Genomic DNA, 23793 nt, shown 5'->3' with positions numbered 1-23793 from the left:
TTGTTTACATCCCTTGCTTCTGGTCGTAGCGGTTTCCTGTCTTGTAACTCACCATACCCATGATCCCTTGCTGCATCTGAGTAGACAGTTTACATCCCCCTTCCATCTCAGCTATTTGCATATGGCCACGCCCCTCTATGTTCACAGGGTCATTCCTTGCTCTAATTACAGTCACTCAGCTCCCTGCACTGTCACACACACCCAGTAATTATCACACAGGGGGATGAGGGTTATATACAGGGATTATGGGCTTATATACAGGAATGTGGGCTTATATACAGGAATGTTGGGGGTGGGGGGGTAATACACAGGGATGTTGGGAGGTTATACACCAGGATGATATAACTCCATCATACCTGTATACAACCTACATGCAACCCCATCATCCCCGTGTATAACCCCCATCATCCCCGTGTATAACCCCCCTCAACCCTGTGTATAACCCCCGTGTATTACCTCATTATCGCTGTATATAACCCCCATCATCCCCGTGTATATAACCCCCATCATCCCCGTGTATTACCCTATTATCCACAGGGATGAGGTAATACACAGATGATGGGGGGTTATACACATGGACGATGGGAGTTATATTCAGGGATGATGGCCCCATCATTCCTGTATATAACCCCCATAATCCTTGTATTTATATAACCCCTGTAATAACCGTATATACCATCGGGGGGGGGGGGGGTGCCGCCGCTGGGGGCGGTGTGGGAGAGGCGATGGGCAGGCAGTGCGGGAACTCCGAGATATGAGGAGGGGGCGTGTACAAGCAGACGACGTACCGTGTCTCTGCTCAGCCAGTACTTCTTGCTGTGTAGAGACACGGCGCGTCATCAACTAGGTTTACAGGTGGCAGGACCAGAGGGGGCAGAGTTCTGAAGAGCTCATGAAACATCTGCCTGGCTCACTGCCTGGAAATATAGATGATGACGCGCCGTGCCTTTCTCAGCCGGAAGTGCTGGTTGAGCAGACACCGAACATCACAGGAAATTAAAAATGTACTCTCGGTGCGGTCACGTGACCGCAGATCAGAACAGGGTAACGCTGCCACAGGTAAACCGACATTATATTAGAAATGTACTTAAATATGTCCATTTAAGTTAAAATATAAATAAAATGTATTCCTGGACAACCCTTTTAAGTAATAATAATGGTTACCTCTATAACCAGCTTTCCATAGTTGCTAGAATTATATCACTCAAACAAAGAAACGGGCATACAAGATTTATTAGATAGAATTTTTTTTGTGTTGTGGTATAGTGTGTATAGACTTTGTTTCATGTTCCCTGTAACATTTGTTTTTGCGAAGAAAGCTAAACGTGAATAGGGGGATATTGAAAAAACCCAAATAAAGACAAAGCTGTAAAAGATACTTAACAGAGTCTAAGAAAAAAACATATTTCAATCTAAATGCAGCAAGTACTCCAAGTGAAATGTGCTTTACACTTCAGCAAAAAGTAATTTATACAGTTACCCTTTTATACATTATTCAAACAAAGAAAAAAAAAAACAGAGCGAGAACTATTTTAAATAATTTTTTCATGTCAGACAAAAAAAAAAAAAGCAAGGAATTCTAGATAATTCACACATTGTATTTGCATGAGAGGTTCGGCCATGCAATGAGATTTTTACCTGCTCTTTTCTAACAACTTCTCGGGACTGAAAGGGATAAAAGAAAATAATAGTTTCTGAGATTGACATAAATGCTCCTTTTTTAGCTTCAGTAAATGTGCTTTAAATATATGACATGACTTCATTGCAGTTTGCAATTACCTACGTGAAACCAACAAATCTTCTCACCTCTACAACTTCTGCATTTATGAAAGGTTTGCTTGAAGATGTAATGTTTTACAATGCAATTTAATTTCAGAATATGAAATCATTTTCCTTGCATCCTGTGCCATTTGTTACTGCTGAAGAGATGAATGGTTCTATACTATTCTTCGTTCCTATCCTAAATTATACTTATAAATTGTGTGTTTATTCAGAGTAAATGCTTTTGAGAACAGATTCAATCAACTTGTTTCTGACTCTATTGCACAGATAAACGTAGTCTTGTTGATGATGTATACATTAGCATATATTTATGGTCCAGAGGATAACTAAAGTGCTATGAGCAATCAATACAGGATAATGAGAGCTGCGCCAATTTATTTCTTCCTGCTTCCGCCAGACAGCATCATGGCCACACGGATAAAGATGTTCAAAGTGTCAGTGTAAATTCCCATGCACCTGCAAAATAAAAGTGAAAAGAAAATCTGTCTGAGGTTGGAAAATATCAGCAAATAAAAAAAACTAAATAAATACCTAATACCAAATGTATTAACATAATATCTGTAACATTTACAAATGTAACTAACAATGGTTTACTAGGCAAGCAGAATAAATCTATTTTTATTAGGAAACACTCCAGCGATTATTTCTTTTTTTGCCTATATAGTGCAGCAAAGGCGATTATTAAAGGGGCTCCTGTGTATGCCTTGCGTTTACCAGTTTTAGTTGAGGTGCCATTTATGGGTTGTCTGCCATCTTGGCTTCTTCTTTTCATCGGATATGGTTCCCCTAATGCAGACTACATTTTTCAAGTTGCTTCTGGCTTTGCAGAGGCAGAGGGGAAGGAGTTTTATCACACTGCACTTGCTCAGAGTCCTATCTAAGTGCACCAAGTGATAGATCAGTGACATAGAACTTCTATACTAACCTGTCTCATCTGTCTCCTGCTTGTGATAGGTCAGTGACCTACTATATTACTGCTGTGCCCTAACTCACAATGAGGAGTCTCGGTGTATCCTATGTGATGCATATTCAGTCTGTCTTCTCTGCCTCCTGCTTGGGATAGATTTCTGTCAGTTTTTACACAGGAGACAGCTAGAAACAGCATCTAATAAAAATACACTGGACTCGCTGCACACAGCAAAAACATAGTATAGACAGGCAGTGTGAGTTAAGGGAGTATTAGAACTCTGCATTTTATCATTGTAAGGACCATTAGATCAATGCACTCCTGCTCCCTAAGATAGGAAAGAAATGATCTCTTCAGCAGCACTATATGCATGGGGTGACATACAGAGAAAGAATGAGGGTGGAGCTGGGTGGGAAGGGGTCTCAGATGCGAGGAGGGATTTGATAGGTGATTTATGTAATCCTGTACTCCACAGGAAGTCAGCCACACAGGAGAGAATGACCTCCTCTCAACGCATGAGAGCATAGTCTATCAGACTAAGATCAAATTACACAGTTGCCCATAGTGAAAGAGTTCAAAATGTATAGATGCAACTGAGCTGGGAAGAAACAAATGACACTGCTAGAATATTGCTGGTCAATTAGCATTATATAGGTTTACAAAAAAACACAAAAACAAAAAAAAACAAAAACAGCTGGTGTGCTTCTAGATCTGATAATTATTTCATTTGGAGTGAAAAGGCAAATTCAAACTAAACTTAGGTGGGTTGGGCTTTCGTCATCTCTTATGAGGGGTAAGACGGCTTATTTTTGGCCCAGGGAGAGGAGTCCAACGCTGTAGTTAGAAACCTGCAGCATGGGTCACTATAGTGTTGCACGATCAACATTTTCTCATGGTGTAATTGTGCATTTGTTGTTTTTATTTTATGCTCAATTATTTTGTAAAATAGGTGAATATACATTTTAATACAATAAAACTATACTCAAAACAAATAACAAAAGCCAAAACGGACTATTCTAAAGTTCTATTGCCTGACCAAAATGTAGTACGCTCTATATTTATGTCCAAAACAAATTGAACAAGTGAAATATTGCACCTATTTCCTTAGCACACACATTGGGTAAGGAATTCAGAAAATTTAAAAGGGAACCCGTGACATCGAACAACCTGTCCGATCTGTTAACAGGATGATAGAGCAGAGGGAGATGAGACAATTGATATATTTTTGTGGCAAAAGATTCAGGATAACCTGTAATGTATGGATTAAAATCCCTGCTCCCTATGGCCTTAAAGTGAACCCGTCACCAGCATTTTACCTATTGAACTCTACTTACCCCCTCGCTGGCCGTTACTGTCAAAAGTTCATTGCCGTTATCCCCTCTCCTAAACTTCGCCTCCGACCGTAAATAACGGTCTGCAAACATTTTGCACCTTTTATTTTAATAATCCATCAGCCTCGTTTGTTCCTCATCTCATGCACGAAAACTGTCCCGTCCTGAATGCCGAAATTTCGTCTGAAATAGCGTGCATGCGCCCATCATGTATGGTCTGACACCCCTGCTTAGTCTGGGCCTCAATTCTAGTTACTGCGCATGCGCCGATATGATGTCCTGTTGTGCGCACGCACCAGAACATCGATGCGCAAGTGCAGGTTTTCGTGCGTGCTGGGGGAGACGAGGAGCGGTCAATCAAAAGTAAGGAGCCGGGGTTACCTCGGAAAGGCTTGAGGAGTGAAGATATGACTTTTATGCTCATTAGCATACAGAACAGGAACACTAAAAACTGAATATTAAAAAGGTACAGAGCTACTTAGAAGATAATTATAGATTACATAAAAATGATTTGTCACCCACTACCACCAGGTATTGCTGGTTTAATAGCTGAAATGCTGGTGACAGGTTCCCTTTAAGAGATCAGTGGGCGGTCTTACTAAGTTATCGGCAGCTGTGCAATCAATGGTTGAGACTGCCCAATGGACTCAAGCCCACAAGGAGCAGGGTTTTTAATCAATATATTACAGGTTATACTAAATTTGGCACAAAACTATTTTCTCAGTTCCTTCTGTTCTTTAACATGCTGATGGCAGATTGGGCAGCAAGTTTAATGTGACAGGTTCCCGTTAAGCAAAACTACTATAAAGAGCCATAAAGCAGTATGTAGTCCTAACCTTAAACTAACTTTTATAGCCTGGAAATGTAAACTCCATTGCCAATAATTAGTGCATATATTTATAACATTAAGAAAAGTGGTATAAAAGGATTAATCTTTCATATACTTACGCATTTATAGGGTCATATGTCACCATCCCATACATGGGAGTGGTCTCAGCACGTTTTATGACTTTCTGCGTGTCATACAGAAGGAACATTCCAAAAAGAACTAAACCTCCGTACACAGCAACTGAATAAAGTCCGGCACCAACTACAGATGTGGCAGGAAGGAATGCACTGCCTTAAACAAAAAAATGATGGTTTTAAAAGATTTTACAAATTATTGAATGATTACAGAATATCTAGTAAGGTCGGGCAATTATGACCTAAATTAAAATCACGATTAATTGAACCTGTAACCTCGATTAAGATTATTGAACGATTTAGACCACAACCCTTTTGCATGCCATGCCCCTTATTCGCATGATACGCCATTGAATTAATATTTATCCCAAGCCAGCTGTATACTACTGTATATAATATACCCCCTGACGCTAGATTGCCCCATAGTGCTCCCCACACAGTATAATGCCCCATAGAAGCCCCCACACATTATAATGCCCCCCATAGCTGCCAGCCCAGTATGATGCCCCCATACCTACCCTCCATGCAGTATAATGCCACCCATAACTGCCCTCCATGCAGTATAATGCCACCCATAGCTGCCCTCACACAGTATAATGCCCCCATAGCTGCACCCCATACAGTATAAAGTCCCCCATGGCTGCCCGCAAGCTGTATAATGCCGCCACAGCTGCTCCCAATAGTGCCTGATAAAAATAATAATATACATACTTACCTAACCCCGTTTCAATGACGAGTGGAGGAGATCCCTCTGCTCCTCTGGTCTGTGAAGTTCAGGGCAGACAGGCGCGATGACGTCACTGCCTCACATCCAGCGATACATAGTAAATGGTAGAGCAGAGACCTTACGGTCCCCTACTCTACCATTGGGTTCAACTGTATCTGCGTTCTGAAGACGCAGATACAGTTTAAACCGGGAGAAAACAATTGATAAAACCGAAATTCGCAAGACGACGTTGATTAATTGCGCTGAATTTCGATTATTTTTAGATTAATTGCCCAGCCCTGCTAGTACACGTCTTCCTTTATAAGCAAGACAATATATACAACTGATGGATTGCCAATTGCCAGAAACAGTATACGGTATGGCTATTGTTATCTTAGTTTATCCTTAGGTCTCATGCATTACAACTTTGTGTTGTACAGCAGAGGTGCACGGGGCCCTACTGTACCTCAGATTTCATACAATTTCAAAAGCAAGAAATTGTGTTATGCTCCATTGCATGAATGGAGCAATATTTCTAGAAGCAATATATATTTATAACATACGGCCCCCAACGGAGCACTGTACAGTGGCACCCCGAGTCCTTGCAGGGCTGTGTTCATGAGATATCTGGTCTATGTTACTTCTGCATATTTCTTGCCTTCCATGGGATTTGCTCCTCTTTTTAGCAAAAAATGTGTATATGCATAATGGATTAAAAATAATGTGAATGTGTCCTTAGGTATACAAACCAACTACGTAATAAAGAACATATACATTTAGGGTGGAGATTTCATATTACATGTACTTACCAATAGAAGAAACAAGAACCAGGCCCAAGCCGATGCCAAGCGGCGCTCCCATGTTTAGAAACTTTTCACTTGGTGCACACATGGCTACAGTTGAGAGACCACCTACAATTCCAGCGGTGTACCAAGCGGCTTTGATAAGCAGGGGACCACCAAGTAAGGTTAATGGAGCAATCACTGCTCCCATCACACCTGCAGAGCACAAATTGTAAAATAAGGAAAGTACGCTCACAATTAGGGATACAGCAGACATTATTCAAAAATAGTGTTGCTCATTTTGGGCCATTTTTCGCATTCTGCACATAATGTGAAAATAATTAAACACCATTCCTATTTATGTGGACAAAAAAAAACAAAACACAACACTTGAGATAAGTAATAAAAAGGGACCCAATAGCATTTTGGTCCCGCATAGAACAAAAGGCGGTGTATAGTTCCTCTAAACCAAGGGTGCACATCCTTTTCTGATCCAAAAAAACCCCCACAATGTCAGCTTGTACCGCTCCCAGGGGACTCACTAAACGTTAAAGAGGCTCTGTCACCACATTAGAAGTGCCCTGTCTCCTATATAAGGAGATCGGCGCTGTAATGTAGGCGACAGCAGTGCTTTTTATTTAGAAAAACAATCTATTTTTACCACTTTATGAGCGATTTTAGCTTTATGCGAATTAGTTTCTTAATGCCCAAGAGGGCGTGTTTGGCTTTGCGGACCGCAGGTTGTGCGCCACTTCTCTAAACAATACTAGCAGATACATGTATCTCTAATACCCCAAGTGTAGTGTCAATAGCAAACTAGACATTGCCCATTAACTGACTCCAGCATGAGCCCTGTGCAAACTGGAATTGCATTCCTACTAATCATGTTCAACATTTTAACCAATTCTATGACTAATAAGCTCTACTAAACACGATTCTATTTGCAGGACAAAAGTTTTCATAGAACCAATTGGCCCTATAGGTGCACATTTAAAAATAAAAAGGTAGTGATTAGGATTTATAACACCATTCTAGAATTCTTTTGTCAGATGAAGAAGTGACGGGACCTCTTCACCACTCATGTCCCACCTTACCTGAATGTAGCATCCAAGCGAGATGCTTAGCTCCAGGACTTTGATCATATGGTATTGATCTAACCAGCATGCCGGCACCTATCATAGCTGCGAATGTTGCACCAATGGCCTAAAAGAAACAAATACACACAAGTGGGGCATTAAAGATAAAAGTACAGGAGTATTAAAAAGTTACCACACAAAAAGCAGAAAATACACTACAAGCCACTACTAGCAGAAACTAGGGATGGGTGAGTAAACTAATACAGTGGTCAGGTGCCCTACGCTGGTACAGTAAATACTGCCAGGATTGAGCCTATGAGTCTGCCTTCCCCGCCAACACAGCTTTTCACGTAGGAGTGTTGTCAATCATAGTACTGTATGAGTGGGGGAAGCAATTCTCGGTGTATGTTCACACTGAGTTTTTCCAGGTGTATTTTAGAGCGTAAAACAGTTGCATTACGCTCCAAAATAAGCCTTGAAAGAGCTTGCAAACCGATTTTCATTTAATTCCATGGTAAAAAGCTGTGTAGTGCATATGAGATGCAATTCTTGAGGCTTTTTTTTTTTTTTTTTTTTTTTTTTTTTTTTAAGGCAAATTTTTTACATTTCCAATGGACTGTGCCAAAAACACTTTGAAAAAAAAAAAAAAAAACACTTTAAAAATGCTTGGCAAAGCTACCTTAAAAACGCATGTCCGATTTCTTTTGAAACCAGCCTAGTAGTATTTGTCTGCCTCAAACATACATCGTGTGAACAAACCCTAACAGATTCAGTCTTGGCAGCATTTAATAGCTTTTCACATGAAAAAAAACAATTAAATCATAGATTTGCACCCCCATCCTATGCTTCCCCCAGATAGTGCAGCATAACAGACCTGCTTTAAAAAAAAAGTCAAATTAGCTGCGGTCAAGAAACTCAACAGTCCACCCCAGCGAGCAATATCATTGCCATGTGTTAGTGGATCATTAATAGTAAATACATATGTAAAAATCTCAACATGAGGCCGGATTCACACGAGTGTGTGCGTTTTGCGCACGCAAAAAACGAGGCGTTTTGCGTGCGCAAAAGGCACTTAACAGCTCCGTGTGTCATGATCATATGGTGCGTGGCTGAGTGATTTTCACTCAGCCGCCATCATTTTGACACTCTGTATGTTTGTAAACAGAAAAGCACGTGGTGCTTTTCTGTTTGCAAATATAGTTTTACTGCTGTTGCGCGAATCACGCGAGTCCCACGGAGGTGCCTCCGTGTGGCATGCGTGATTTTCACGAACCCATTGACTTCAATGGGTGCGTGATGCACGAAAAACGCAGAAATATAGAACATGTCGTGAGTTTTACGCAGCGGACACACGCTACGCAAAAATCACTGACAGTCTGCACGGCCCCATTGACTAACATAGGTCTGTGCGAGGCGCGTGTGAAAAGCACGCGCGTTGCACGGACGTATTACACGTTCGTGTAAATCTGCCCTAAGACATATCTATAGGAAATCAAAAAGAAAAAAAACAATTGATGAGACAACTCACCAGCCAGGAGCCTCTCATCATAAGGCTCATAAGAGCAGGAGACCTACTAACAGCAACAGCAGATAGGGCTGTAAAGCCAATGCTGCCAGCAAAGTACAGATATGTGGATCTTATTCGGTCTTTCACATACTGAGGCCAAACACTGAAAGACAAACCAATGAAGAGTAGATGTGTATTAGTACATTTTGCTGTGAACATTTTTATGCTCAGAGTTGGTTCACCTTAAACAAATGATTGCGCTGAATAGTAGTGTTCAAAAAAGTTAAATCAAGACGCATTACTTATGTAGCCGGTGCCAGTGCTGTTAATACATCAATAACTATACGGAATTGGCTGAATGTAGATCTGGTCCAAGCAAAGTTAAATAAAATAAATGTGACCAAGGCTCCAGGAACAGATGGGATACACGCAAGAGTTAAAGACCTTAGTTCAGTTATTTCTGTCCCTTGTGTAGTGGAGTACATCGTATATACGAGTATACGAGTGTGACGACTTCCATTTCTTCTAAAGCCAGACTGCATTTCATAATCTACTATCTGACACGTTCTCTGTAACTGCAAGGCCAAGTAAACTGTTTTTCTTATCACTAGCTGCATATAGCGAGTCATTTAAAAAAAATGATGCACGTAGATGCGTAGGTTTTAGAAGGCGACTTGATTGGGGTAATTTGTGCTGCTCAAGCACATGATTATTTCAACTTTAAGAAATTAACTAGAACGCTGGATTCACACACAGCGCATTGCTACGTTTTTGGTGGCGTTTTTTGATACGCTTTTTAGCGCGACCAGACGTTACATTAAAAAATCTATAGTAAAATATAAAATGCACGACATACGACTGCGTTTTGGTTTGTGGCAATTTGTGGTCAGTGGCGTTTTTTTTCCAAATGCAGCATTTGGTGTTTTTTAGGCGTATTTCCCATAGGCCTCCCTATAGTACTTCAAAAACGCCATGAAAAAAACCCATATACAAAATTACACTAAATTAAAAACACCATAAAAACCGCGTTACATTTTAATAACACTAGCATATTTAGAAGCGTTTTTTGATGAAGTTTAAATTGGGAGAAAAATCGGTGTGTGAAGTAGGCCTGTAGACTGCAAAGCCAGTTAGGAGTTTGTGCCAACAACAGTCATATCTTCTTATCTTCCTGTCCCCCAGACCCACAGCTCCTCCAGTATAGGAGTCAAGTTAAGTAATTTCTTGTTTCATTAGTGCTTTTAAACGATACATCTTGTTTGTCGTCTTACCTTATTGTTTCTTCTATTGTTATAACAAACTATTCATTTATCTTATTACTGACTTGGCTTCGAGGAATTAGTACACCCTGTTCATGATACCCATTTTAAAAAAGGGCTCTAGGTCTTCCCCAGGAAATAATAGACCAGTAAGCTTAACGTGTAGCTAAACGTTTGACAAACTTCTGACATGTCATAGTGACATGTCAGAAGTTTTGATCGGTGGGGGTCCAAGCACGGAGACCCCCACCAATCGCTAGAACGAAGCAGCTGAAGCCCTCGTGTGAGCGCTCAGCCGCTTTGTGTCTGTTCAGCTTTTTCCGTAAATAAATGTATCGGTGTACGGACTCAATAGAAAGTCTATGAGCCCGTACTCCGATACATCGGCTTTCTGGAAAAAGACGGACACAAAGCGGCTGAGCGCTCACACAAACACTTCAGCTGCTTCGTTCTAGCGATTGGTGGAGGTCTCAGTGCTCGGACCCCCACCAATCCAAACTTCTGACATGTCATAGTGACAAACATTTAGCTACACTTTAAAAGATTATGTAAACATTTGGGGGTCCTTTTTTTTTGGGCATATCCACTTGGCAAATGAGGTTCAATGTGTATAAATGTAAAGTTATGCATCTGGGTACCAACAATCTGCAGGCATCACAAGTCCTAGGTGAAGCTATACTGGGGGAGTCACTTGTTAAGAAGGATCTGTGTGTACTTGTAGATCATAAACTAAACAACAGCATGCAATGTCAATCAGCTGCTTCAAAGGCCAGCAAGATATTGTTGTTTATTAAAAGAGGCATGGACTCGCGGGACAGGGATGTAATATTACCACTTTACAAAGCATTAGTGAGGCCTCATCTAGAATATGCAGTTCAGTTCTGGGCTCCAGTTCATAGAAAGGATGCCCTGGAGTTAGAAAAAATACAAAGAAGAGCAACGAAGCTAATAAGGGGCATGGAGAATCGAAGTTATGAGGAAAGATTAACAGAATGAAACGTATTCTTGAAACAGACGTCTAAGGGAGGACATTATTAACTTGTATAAGTATATAAATGGCCCATACAAAAGACAAGGGGGCACTCCCTCAGTCTGAAAGAAAAAAAAAACAACAACAGGTTCAAGAAAGCTTTTAGAAGGGGCTATGGAAGTTTCAATTAAGGATATGCTATAAATGTCCAATAGATGCGGGTCCCGCACCTATCTCTAGAACGGAGCCACCTGAACTGGCTGAGCTACACCGTTTCCACAAGTCCCATAGAAGTGAATGGGAGTTACGGAAACAGCATAGCTCAGCTGTTTCCGTAACACCTCATCAGGAACTGGTCAGGAAGCAGCGGGAGTCAAGCAAGGTAGAACTGGGTTCAGGGGACCCCATTGTAATGAAAGGTACGGGTTCCAGAGGTGGGATCCGTATAGATCGAACATTTATGGCATATCCTGTGGATATGCCATAAATGTCCAAGATGGGAAAAGCCATTTAACCCCTTCAGGACTGAGCCAGTTTTGGCCTTGTGGACGCAGCCGAATTTTTTCTAATCTGACATGTGTCACTTTATGTGGCAATAACTTGGGAATGCTTTTAACTATCCAAGCAATTCTGAGTTTTCTCGTGACATATTGTACTTTATGTTAGTGGAAAAATGTGATCAATAAATTCTGTATTGGTTTGTGAAAAACACCAAACTAGAGAAAATTTGCAGAAATTAGCATTTTTCTAAATTTAAATGTATCTGCTTGTAAAACAGATAGCAATACCACACAAAATAATGACTAACATTTCCCATATGTCTAATTTAGATTACATCCTTTTTTTGAACATCCTTTTTTTTTTCTAGGATGTTACAAGGCTTAGAACTTTAGCAGCAATTTCTCACATTTTCAAGAAAATTTCCAAAAACTATTTTTTGTAGGGAACAGTTCAGTTCTGAAGTGGCTTTGAGGGCTTTATATATTAGAACCCTCCATAAGTCACCCAATTTTAAAAACGGCACCCCTAATAGTTTTCAAAACAGTATTTAGAAAGTTTATTAACCCTTTAGACGTTTCACAGGAATTAAAGCAAAGTAGAGGGGAAATGTACAAATTTCTTTTTTTTTTGTCAGAAAATCAATTTATCAATTTTTTTCTGTAAGCTAAAAGGTTTAACCAGAGAAACGCAACTCAATATTTATTGCCCATATACTGCAGTTTTTAGAAATATCCCACATGTGGCCCTAGGGTGCTAATGGACTGAAATACAGGCCTCAGAAGCAAAAATGACAACCTAGAGGATTTTGGGGCCTCCTTTTTATTAGAATATATTTTAGGCACCATGTCAGGTTTGAGGAGGTCTTGTGGGTCCAAAACAGCGTAAACACCCCCAAAAAGACACCATTTGGCAAACTACACCCCTCAAGGAATTTATCAAGGGCTATAGTGAGCATTTTAACCCCACAGTTTTTTTGCTGAATTTAGTACAATTCGTCCGTAAAAATGAAAATCTAATATTTTTCCAATAAAACTTAAAAATTATCAATTATTACAATGAAGAAAAAGCACCCCAAGATCTGTAAAAATGTTTCCTGATTACAGCAATACCCCATATGTGGTAATAAACGGCTGCTTGGACACACGGCAGGGCCCAGAAGCGAAGGAGCGCTAATTGGCTTTTGGAGCTCAAGTTTGCTGGCTTGGTTTTCGCGTGTCATGTCGCATTTGCAAAACTGCGGGACCAAATCAGTGGACACCCCCCAGAAGTAACCCCATTTGGGAAACTACAGCCCTAAAAAGCATTTATAGTGGGTATAGTGAGCATTTTGATCCCATAGTTTTTTTTGCTGAATTTAGAGTAATTAGGCCATGAAAACTTCTATTGTTTTTTTACGGAGTTCACCGTGCATTATAAATGACATATTTAATTTATTCTGTGGGACGATGCGATTACGGTGATACCATATGTATATAGGTTTTTTATGTTTTACAATGTTTGCACGATGAAATCAGTTTTTAAAAAATGATTTTGTTTTTGTGTCGCCTTATTCTAAGAGCCACAACTTTTTTATTTTTCTATCAAGAAAGTTGTTTGCGGGCTTGTTTTTTTGCGGAAAAAAAACTTGTTTTTATTGGTACAATTTTTGGATACATGCGACTTATTGATCCCTATTTATTCAATTTTTTGGGAGCTGAAGTGACTAAAAATAACCATTCTGGTATTATTTTTTTTATTATTTTTTTTTACGGCGGTCACCGTGTGGGACAAATGACATTATATTTTCATAGTTCAGACCATTACGGATGCGGCGACACCAATTATGCATAATTTATTATATTTTTTTCTAATAATAAAAAGGACATAAGGGAAAAAGGCCTTAAAGAGGCTCTGTCACCAGATTTTGCAACCCCTATCTGCTATTGCAGCAGATAGGCGCTGCAATGTAGATTACAGTAACGTTTTTATTTTTAAAAAACGAGCATTTTTGGCCAAGTTATGACCATTTTCGTATTTATGCAAATAAGGCTTGCAAAAGTACAACTGGGCGTGTTGAAAAGTAAAAGTACAACTGGGCGTGTATTATGTGCGTACATCGGGGCGTGTTTACTACTTTTACTAGCTGGGCGTTGTGTATAGAAGTGTCATCCACTTCTCTTCAGAACGCCCAGCTTCTGGCAGTGCAGATCTGTGACGTCACTCACAGGTCCTGCATCGTGTCGGCACCAGAGGCTACAGATGATTCTGCAGCAGCATCGGCGTTTGCAGGTAAGTCGATGTAGCTACTTACCTACAAATGCTGATGCTGCTGCAGAATCATCTGTAGCCTCTGGTGCCGACACGATGCAGGACCTGTGAGTGACGTCACAGATCTGCACTGCCAGAAGCTGGGCGTTGTGAAGAGAAGTGGATGATACTTCTCATCAGAAAGCCCAGCTAGTAAAAGTAGTAAACACGCCCCGATGTACGCACATAATACACGCCCAGTTGTACTTTTACTTTTCAACACGCCCAGTTGTACTTTTCCAAGCCTCATTTGCATAAATACGAAAATGGTCATAACTTGGCCAAAAATGCTCGTTTTTTAAAAATAAAAACGTTACTGTAATCTACATAGCAGCGCCAATCTGCTGCAATAGCAGATAGGGGTTGCAAAATCTGGTGACAGAGCCTCTTTAAGGAATAATTGAAAGTAACTTACACAGCTTTCTCAATGGCACCAATTTCATTCGACATTCCCAATCCATAATAACACAGTGCTCCAAGACCAACAACAGCACTTCCAGCAACAATTAGTCTTCCTGTTGCATCAACTAAAGCATTGGAGAGAGGGGGAAAATAATTTTTTTTTTTATAAAATAGGAGATCCGGAAGACCCAAACATGCTAGTAATGATGAAAAAGCTTCAAATGTTCTGCTCACTGTACATAATAATCATTTAACATTTAAAAAGTAAAGTCTATGAGACTAGGATCGCAAACTTAGACGAGATGCAGGAAAGAGTAGTGAACATTTCAAACTCAATCACACCAGATGTTATAAATAACGTTAGCGACACATTTTACGTTCGCTTAGGACACTGTCAAGTTGTTGAAGGACATCAGTTCGAACATTTGATTTAATACAGTAATTGTTATGTTTGTACGAATACACATAATATATGTCCTCGGTCTTGCTTTGGTTGGCCGGACAACACACACACACACACACACACACACACACACACGAGAGGGTTTGGAGTTGTTAAATACCGGGGGAATGACGAACCTCTCGGGCGGTGTACACACAAGCACAAAAATGAGAAGCAAGGGGACTTACATTAATCTAGCACCCCGATGAGATGTAAATCCAACCGTGCGACCTCCGCACGGTACAATTTGGGTAATGCTAACACCGGCGGTAGCTGATAATGAAGATGATAACTTTAACGTTAAATAGCTCAGCGGAAAAAAAAACCCCTTACTCAAAATCCTTTGCAGCATCATTTTGAAAAGAGCTTTCAAATGAGCCCCCACTCGACCCCCCGTGCCATTTAAGAGTTTGCTGCCCCCGCCCACATGGGGTGTTTTTTTTTGGGTGGGGGGGGGGTGGCTATGTACAAGAGTTCTGTGTGGCATTACCTACAGGGGGGCTGTGTGGCATTACCTACAGGGGGGCTGTGTGGCATTACCTACAGGGGGGCTGTGTTGCGTGCCACAAGTCAGTTTGTGAAATGTGTATTATGGAAATATAACATATGCTTTTGTGATTCTTTAGATTTAAACCATTGCCATCTGTAATTTATGTCTAGAAATAAAAATACATTGTAAACTTTTGTTATGCTGAAGTCTTCCGTAAGCTACATTCCTCCACTTTTTTTATGTAACTGAGCCTAAGGAGAACATCGAGATTATCCCAAAGTTGTAGAAATCTCAGTCTAATCACATATTGGTTATTACTTACAACGTGCTGCAGTTCCCATTGAGGGTTCAAACGCTGCCTCTTTGACCTCTTCACGTGCAGTCTTTGCACGGCGCATACCAAATCTAGTTTTAGTTGTATAACTCTGTTTAAATAAAAATAAAAAACTTCGTATGAGAAACAAGAAAAAGCAAGCAGGTTAGGCCCAGTTCACATCTGCATCGGGACTCTGTTCATGGGTTCCATCTGAGTGTTGCGTCAGGGGAACCCATGAACGGAATCCAAACGGAAACCATGGGTTTCCGTTTGCATCACCATTGATATCAATGGTGACGGATCCGGTGCAAATGGTTTCTGTTTGTCACCGTTGTGTAAGGATTCCGTTGTTTTGACGTAACGAATAGTTGATTCCATCAAAACAACGGAACCCTTAAAGGAAACCATTTGCACCAGGTCACCCCCGAAATCCTCTATGGCTTCCGTTTGGATTCCGCTCATGGGTTCCTGATGGAAAGCTCCGAACAGAGCCCATGAACAGAGTCCCAACGCAGATGTGAACGAAGTCTTACATAGCTAAAATTATTAAATAAGAGAAAAAAAAATGCAGTAAAACAATAGGGAAAAGGTATCAAAACTGGTGAAAATAAAAAGTGGAGTACTTCTTTATGGAAACTAATAAGGTCACTGAAAAGTCACTGCCTGAAGAGAACGATTAAAATTATTTTAATAGTATTATTCCTAAAAATGTCCCTTGAAGCCAAAAAAGTATTTAAATGCAGGCACAAGCAGATGGTCAGAACGTGTGAGAAAGGTCTATGGGTGATAGATGATAAACCCACGTAGACCGCAATCTCTATTTATGATATAACTGATACACTAGACCAACTGCTAAGGAATAATCCTACGCGTTTCAGTACCACGTGTTTTAGTGGTACATCATCAGGGATTATGTTATTACAATTCGTTACATGCCAGTTAGTCCTATTTTCGTACTGGAACAGCCTCCCGGCATGTGCACGACTGAGAAGAATGGCCGCAATCGCGCCGGCCTTAAAAGGACTTGGGCCCTACCACTCTATTGACGTCACGAATGCCGACCGCCAATCCGAACGTAACACATCGCCTCTGACGTCTCGGATGGTCGCGAGCCTCCTTTGTACAGCCAATAGGCAGACACCAGACGTCCAATTTGTCCGTGACACCCTGGACTTTAAGGAAGGGAGAATATTTGACTATAGTGCAAGACCTGGTGTGTCCCATGAACCCGAGACAGATTTATCCTCATCAGAGCATGAACAATCCGACTCTGAACACAGTAGAAACCCCCAGAGGAGAGGTCGAGGGGGGAATGATCAGAGTAGATATCCCAATCGTGGTAACCAGAGAGGGAGAGGAAGGGGGAAAAGGTCCCAACCGGGGTGGTTTTTTAGACAGGAATCATCCCATCTTGGAGCATCTTCTACGAGACAGGAGGGACATGTAGGGTTTCGTACCACATCTGTACATCACGATGATGACTCACAAGTGATCAACCTAACTTCACAGACACTTAAAAAGGAAGAAATTGACATTTTGAAGAAGGGTCTATCTTTTGTTCCCACTAACAAATTCAACTTGTTCACATGGGTTAAGGACCTCAACTTGTTCGCACGAAAATTGAAATGGACATTTTTTTTTAGAACACATGACAAACTACAGTGTCTGGAACTGGGCATTCTGGAAGAAGACCTACCAAATTTGAAATTACCGGAGGGTTTGTGGGTTACTAGAGATTGCGGTCTATGTGGGTTTATCATCTATCACCCATAGACCTTTCTCACACGTTCTGACTATCTGCTTGTGCCTGCATTTAGATACTTTTTCGGCTTCAAGGGCGAGTTTTAGGAATAATACTATTCAAATAATTTTAATCGTTCTCTTCAGGCAGTGACTTTTGAATTCAATTGAATGAAACATGATCAGTGTGCACAGTCACTGCTTACATTTTCAAAAGGGGAATCTGATTGGTTGTCATGTGAAGTCACTCCACTCTTGATAAATCTCGCTCATGTGTATTTAACAATTTGAACAACCCCTTTCCATATGCCCTATTAGGAGACGCCTTTTAAGAGCCAGAACGGAGAGCTGCTAACAAGCAACTGCCCTGCGACCCTGGTCTGTTCATGTAATATTATGCTCCTTCAATATGGATGGACCGCCGAACAACAATTGCAACTTTCCTCTTGCCTTCTACTATGTGATTAAAAAAAATGTGTTAAAAGCACATTTGTAGACCGTTTTTCAGCAGTCATTGTTGCTTTTTTCCTACGGAAAACCATGCATTACGAGACAACATATAAGCAAAACTCAGTATACATGTGCAAACCGTTGCGGTGCTTGTTTGCCAATTGAAGCAGTAAAATTAATGGGAATTCATCACGGAAAAATCTAAATGAATAGGGCAAGCCCTAAAATGTGTGGTCTTCAAAGGCAAAATGTGAATGAGATTTTTACAGATCTCATCCACATTTATGTACTCTCTGAACCTTCAAGTTTTTTCACTGCAAAGAATGCAGAGAAAAAAATTGTAAAGAAAATGTTCATTTGGTGTTGTCCCCAAAAAAAAAAAAAGCAGGAGTGGAATCCCCTTACCTATAGAAAATACAGTCACGTAAAGGCACCATTAGGAGAGCTTTTCAGAGTAGTCAACTATTACCTACCTGGTTGGGCTGCAAGAGCCACTGATTTGTTTTGAGAGTGGTTTGTCTCAAAGTTGGTGAGGGCTGAATCAGCGCTGGGCGGACGAGCGTGGGGACACTCTTAAGGCACGCTAGCCTTACAGCAAACATCTTGTATCAGTTTGTATGTAAAGGCTTTCGAAGATAAACCTGTCAACGACAAATTATCAGACATTTACTAGGACTATTTATTACCAATATACATTTAAAAAAAACAAGATTAACAAGCAAAAACAAAGAAAAACAGAAGCAGCCGTATACGCTCAAATATCGAGACTTCTAAAAGAAAGTGTGGAGAAATCATTTAAATAAAGATTACCATTAATGTTGCCCAACAGTGATTTAAGAACACGTAAAGAGGGATAGTTTATTAATAAGGAATCACAGTTTTTTTCATTTTCTACCCCACAAATAATTTTCTTCCCGTTTCTTAGTACATTATACGGCAAAATAAGTGGTGCTACAAAAAAAAAATACAACTCGTCCAGCAAAAATCAAGCCCTCATAGTACTATATCGACGGAAAAATAAAGACTGGCTTTTGGAAGGTGGGGAGGAAAAAACGAAAATTGAAATCTGAAAAATGGCTGCGGTGGGAAGGGGTTAAGTGGAAAAAGCCCTTTAAATCTGTACATTTCAATTCATGATATCAGGAAAACCCCATCTAGCTTTGACTAGAGGATCTGTCCACTTGCCTGCTTACTTCAGGAGGAAGAAAAGGGTGACAGATCCTGTTGTGAACCACAAGAATTACAGAAAGACACGTTCATTATACACTTGGAAGGGTTGTCTCATCAGTACAATCGCTTTACAATAAATTGAGAACTAGGCGTTACCATTCCCCTGGTCAAAGGAGCATATTTCTAGTCTGTATGAATGGACAGTGTTAGAACATGTAGGTACAAAGTAAACTTATCCCCAGTTGTGAATATATTCACAGATTTCCAGGAGGAATAACAGAGGAATGGCAAAGTGCAGAGTTCTAAGAAAAGCTGCTCTGACATTGTTATTTCATGTGCAGTACAAATATTTACTAAAACATTTTTCAGTGGAGCTGAAAGGTCATTAAAAAAATAAAATAAAATCAGGCAGCTACTTATGTTTCAAAATAAGAAATAATCATCAACTCACATGTAACCGCTGCAAATAATCACCGGCACCAGCGGTCACATCACTACGGGACCAGCTGCGCTAGAGCGACAGGGATTTAACCAGTTAGTGACCGCCAAACGCCTTTTCACGATGGCCACTAGTGGGCTTTATTCAGATGCATACGCATTTTAACGGAGCTGAATCTGAATAAACAGAGCAGGGAGCCATTGAATCTGCTCGAACGGGCGAGATTGATATCAGTATTGATCTCGCCAGTTTAACCTATCACATGCGGCGCTCAATAGGAGAGAGGGACAGAGCACCCTCTCTCACCCCATTGGCATCCTGAATAAGATCGCAGGGTGTCGGTGGTTTCTATGGCAGCCGGAGGGCCTAATAAAGGCCCCCAGGTCTGCCACTAGTTATGCCTACTAGGCCCAAAAAGTTTAATACAGTTAATAAAAAAAAATAAGTGATGGAAAAAAAAAAGAAATTCCCACTTATTCCCCTTACAAAATGCTTTATTATTATTAAAAAAAAAAAAGAAAAAAAAAAGTTAAGAAGTTACACATATTTGGTATCGCCGCGTCCGTAACAACCCCAATTATAAAAAAAATACAATAAAAAAACAATGCAAAAATTGCTGTTTTCTGAGGATCCTGCCTTAAAAAAAATTTGAGAAAAAGTGATCAAAAAGTCACATCTACTCCAAAACTATACCAATAAAAACTACAATATGTCCTGCAAAAAAAAAAAAGCCCTCATACAACTGCATCAGAGAAAAAAAAAAAAAAAAGTTAGGGCTGTTGAAATATGGAGACACAAAAACAAATCATTTTGAAAAAAAGTGTTTTCACTGTGTATAAGTAGTAAAACATACAAAAACTATACAAATTTGGTATCGTTACAATTGTAACAACCCGCTGAATAAAATGTGTTATTTATACCACACGGTAAACGTCGTAAATTTAGGACGCAAAAAAGTCCCCCCCCCAAAAGAGTTTATAAAAGTTCAATAAATTTGATGTACCCCAAAATTGTGCTATTAAAAAATACAACTTGTACCGCAGAAAACAAGCCCTTATACAGCTATGTCGACACAAATATAAAAAAGTTATAGCTCTTAGAATGAGACGATGGAGAAACGTAAAAAATGGCTTGGTCATTAAGGTCTAAAATAGGCTGGTCACTATGGGGTTAAACCCTTGTTAACGTTTGACTTAGGGTTATATCATATCTGGCAATCGGAAGTATGGGTCGGACTCGTGGGCTGAGCCCGCTCCATGCTTAGCAGGTGTCGGCTGTAGATAATTTTTATCCTGGCCATTTAAAGGGAACCTGTCACCAGCATTTCACCTATTGAACTTTACTTATCCCTCACTGGCCGCAGTTATAAAAAGTTAATTGCCGTTATCCCCGCTCCTAAACTCCTCTTCCGACTGTAAATAACGGTCTGCAAACATTTCACGCCTTTTATGGTAATAATCCGGTGTCACTTTGTGCGCACACACTAGAAGAGGACATCAATGCACAAGTACGGGATTTTGTGTGCTGGGGGAAGGCGAGGAGCTGTCAATCAAAAGTAAGGAGGCAGGAAAAACTCGGATAGACTTGAGGAATGAAGATATGACTCTTTTCAAATGATGATATGACTCTTATGCTCATTAGCATACGGTGTGGGAACACTAAAAAGCTAAATACTAAAGCTACAGAGCCGACTAAGGCCTCATGCACACGACCGTGTTTTTGCGGCCGCAATTCCCCCGAAAATCCACGGGAGAATTGCGGCCCCATTCTTTTCTATGGGGCCGTGCACACGACCGTAGTTTTTGCGGTCCGTGCACGGCCCGGGAGCCCGGACCGCAGAAAGAACGGGCATGTCTTATTACGGCCCGGTTCTGCGGTCCGGGCTCATTGAAAACAACATGTGCATGTCCCGCGATTTGCGGGCGGCCTGCGGCTGACAGTCCGCAGCCGGCCGACCCGAAAATCACGGCCGTGCACACGGCTACGGTCGTGTGCATGAGGCCTAAGAAGACAATTATAGGTTAGATAGAAATGATTTTTCAACCCACTACCCCCTGGTATTGCTGGTTTAATAGGTGAAATGCTGGTCTCCATATATGGACAGTAACGTCACCAGCTTCCCTGGGCACAGCGCTTCAGATAGCACTCTGCTCAGGGAGTTCGGACAACGTATCCCACCATAGGCCCATGCAGTGGGATACATCACTACCTCCGACGGAAGAAAAATAACGCAATGTGAACCGCGTCTAATACTATAAAAGTTTACCACAGTCTTTTTTGCTGATATTTATATCTTCAATAGACAAATAAAAACACAAATAATTTTCGAGTGACAGAAGATGAGCTGACAGAATTAGACTGGTGTCCATATTGGTTGGTAGGAGTAGCGATCAGATCACAGTCTCTTTCAGGAGTCCTGTACATTCACATTCGTCACAGAAAACACAGGTTCATCCTTTCTGCTGTGTCCAGGTAACCGTGGAGCCCTTTTCTACTCCTCCCCTCACCTTTATTGGGAGGGGCTTCTCTTCTCAAAGACGCAGGGTGATGACATCAACATCCTGTGCAGACATAGCACAGTAGCCATATTGAGAAGGTCAACACACTGTGTAAGCTTGTAGGTCAGTAGACTGAGATTATATATATATATATATATATATATATATATAAACCTACATATGTGATATCAATTACATCACTACATAAGCAACCTACATAGCAATATATAACATAGGCTGTTTTGCTGGGTAAGTTCTGTTTTGTCTAACAAAGTGCAAATAAAATACGATATTATAATAAATCTCTAAAAATCGTAATTGGGCGTTATAAATAGAACATTATATGTATAATACAGCACGTGAGGTTATATAACAATGAGTATGAATCTACGTGTGTGTGTGTGTGTATATATATATATATATATATATATATACACACAAACACACACTATATATAACACAAGTAGATAATACAAACAACACATTTCATAGCTTTCTATTGTATATTCTATCTCTAGAAAACATACCCGACTCCAGTAAAACCACAACACAGAATGCAGCACACGCAGTAACACTGAAATCCTAGTGTGCTAAAGGACCTGTGATGATGTCACGACCATGTGATCAGTTATGTGGGAGGAGTCAGTAGGGCAAAAATGTGATGTCATGTTTTATACTCACAGCTCTGCACTGCAGGCATTATACTCACAGCTCCGCACTATGCTTTACACACACAGCTCTGCACTGCATGCATTACACTCACAGCTCTGCACTATGCATTATACTCACAGCTCCGCACTATGCTTTATACTCACAGCTCTGCACTGCATGCATTATACTCACAGCTCTGCACTATGCTTTACACACACAGCTCTGCACTGCATGCATTACACTCACAGCTCTGCACTATGCATTATACTCACAGCTCCGCACTATGCTTTATACTCACAGCTCTGCACTGCATGCATTATACTCACAGCTCCGCACTATGCTTTACACACACAGCTCTGCACTGCATGCATTACACTCACAGCTCTGCACTATGCATTATACTCACAGCTCCGCACTATGCTTTATACTCACAGCTCTGCACTGCATGCATTATACTCACAGCTCCGCACTATGCTTTACACACAGTCTGCACTCCATGCATTACACTCACAGCTCTGCACTATGCTTTACACATACAGCTCTGCACTGCATGCATTACACTCACAGCTCTGCACTATGCTTTACACACACAGCTCTGTACTGCATGCATTATACTCACAGCTCCACACTATGCTTTACACACACAGCTCTGCACTGCATGCATTATACTCACAGCTCTGCACTATGCTTTACACACACAGCTCTGCACTGCATGCATTATACTCACAGCTCTGCACTATGCTTTACACACACAGCTCTGCACTGCATGCATTATACCCACAGCTCTGCACTATGCTTTACACACACAGCTCTTCACTGAATGCATTATACTCACAGCTCTGCACTATGCTTTACACACACAGCTCTGCACTGCATGCATTATACTCACAGCTCTGCACTATGCTTTATACTCACAGCTCTGCACTGCATGCATTATACTCACAGCTCCGCACTATGCTTTATACTCACAGCTCTGCACTGCATGCATTATACTCACAGCTCCGCACTATGCTTTACACACAGTCTGCACTCCATGCATTACACTCACAGCTCTGCACTATGCTTTACACATACAGCTCTGCACTGCATGCATTACACTCACAGCTCTGCACTATGCTTTACACA

At 40.8% G+C, this 23793-nt stretch overlaps 1 protein-coding gene across 3 annotated transcripts; it reads right to left on the bottom strand.

Moving 5' to 3' along the window:
• Positions 1-1216: 1216 nt before the first annotated feature.
• On the bottom strand, positions 1217-22628 carry GHITM (growth hormone inducible transmembrane protein). Of its 3 annotated transcripts, none has more exons than XM_075841744.1 (9): positions 22545-22628; positions 18384-18551; positions 15727-15829; positions 14486-14597; positions 9076-9217; positions 7566-7674; positions 6499-6687; positions 4969-5140; positions 1217-2238 (listed from the first exon to the last, which is right to left on the bottom strand). In XM_075841744.1, exons 2-9 carry the CDS (start codon positions 18510-18512, stop codon positions 2157-2159), a joined length of 1038 nt encoding a protein of 345 aa, XP_075697859.1. In that variant the 5' UTR covers positions 18513-18551; positions 22545-22628; the 3' UTR covers positions 1217-2156. The 3 variants fall into 3 exon arrangements, with proteins under 3 accessions (XP_075697859.1, XP_075697861.1, XP_075697860.1); XM_075841746.1 differs by lacking the exon at positions 22545-22628 and adding an exon at positions 21869-21983; XM_075841745.1 differs by lacking the exon at positions 22545-22628 and adding an exon at positions 21786-21808.
• Positions 22629-23793: the final 1165 nt, after the last annotated feature.

This window comes from Rhinoderma darwinii, chromosome 11 (genome assembly GCF_050947455.1).
Source record: "Rhinoderma darwinii isolate aRhiDar2 chromosome 11, aRhiDar2.hap1, whole genome shotgun sequence".
Classification (NCBI taxonomy): domain Eukaryota; kingdom Metazoa; phylum Chordata; class Amphibia; order Anura; family Rhinodermatidae; genus Rhinoderma; species Rhinoderma darwinii.
Note: the sequence above shows the minus strand (reverse complement) of the source record. Positions and strands in the feature narration are given on the sequence as shown.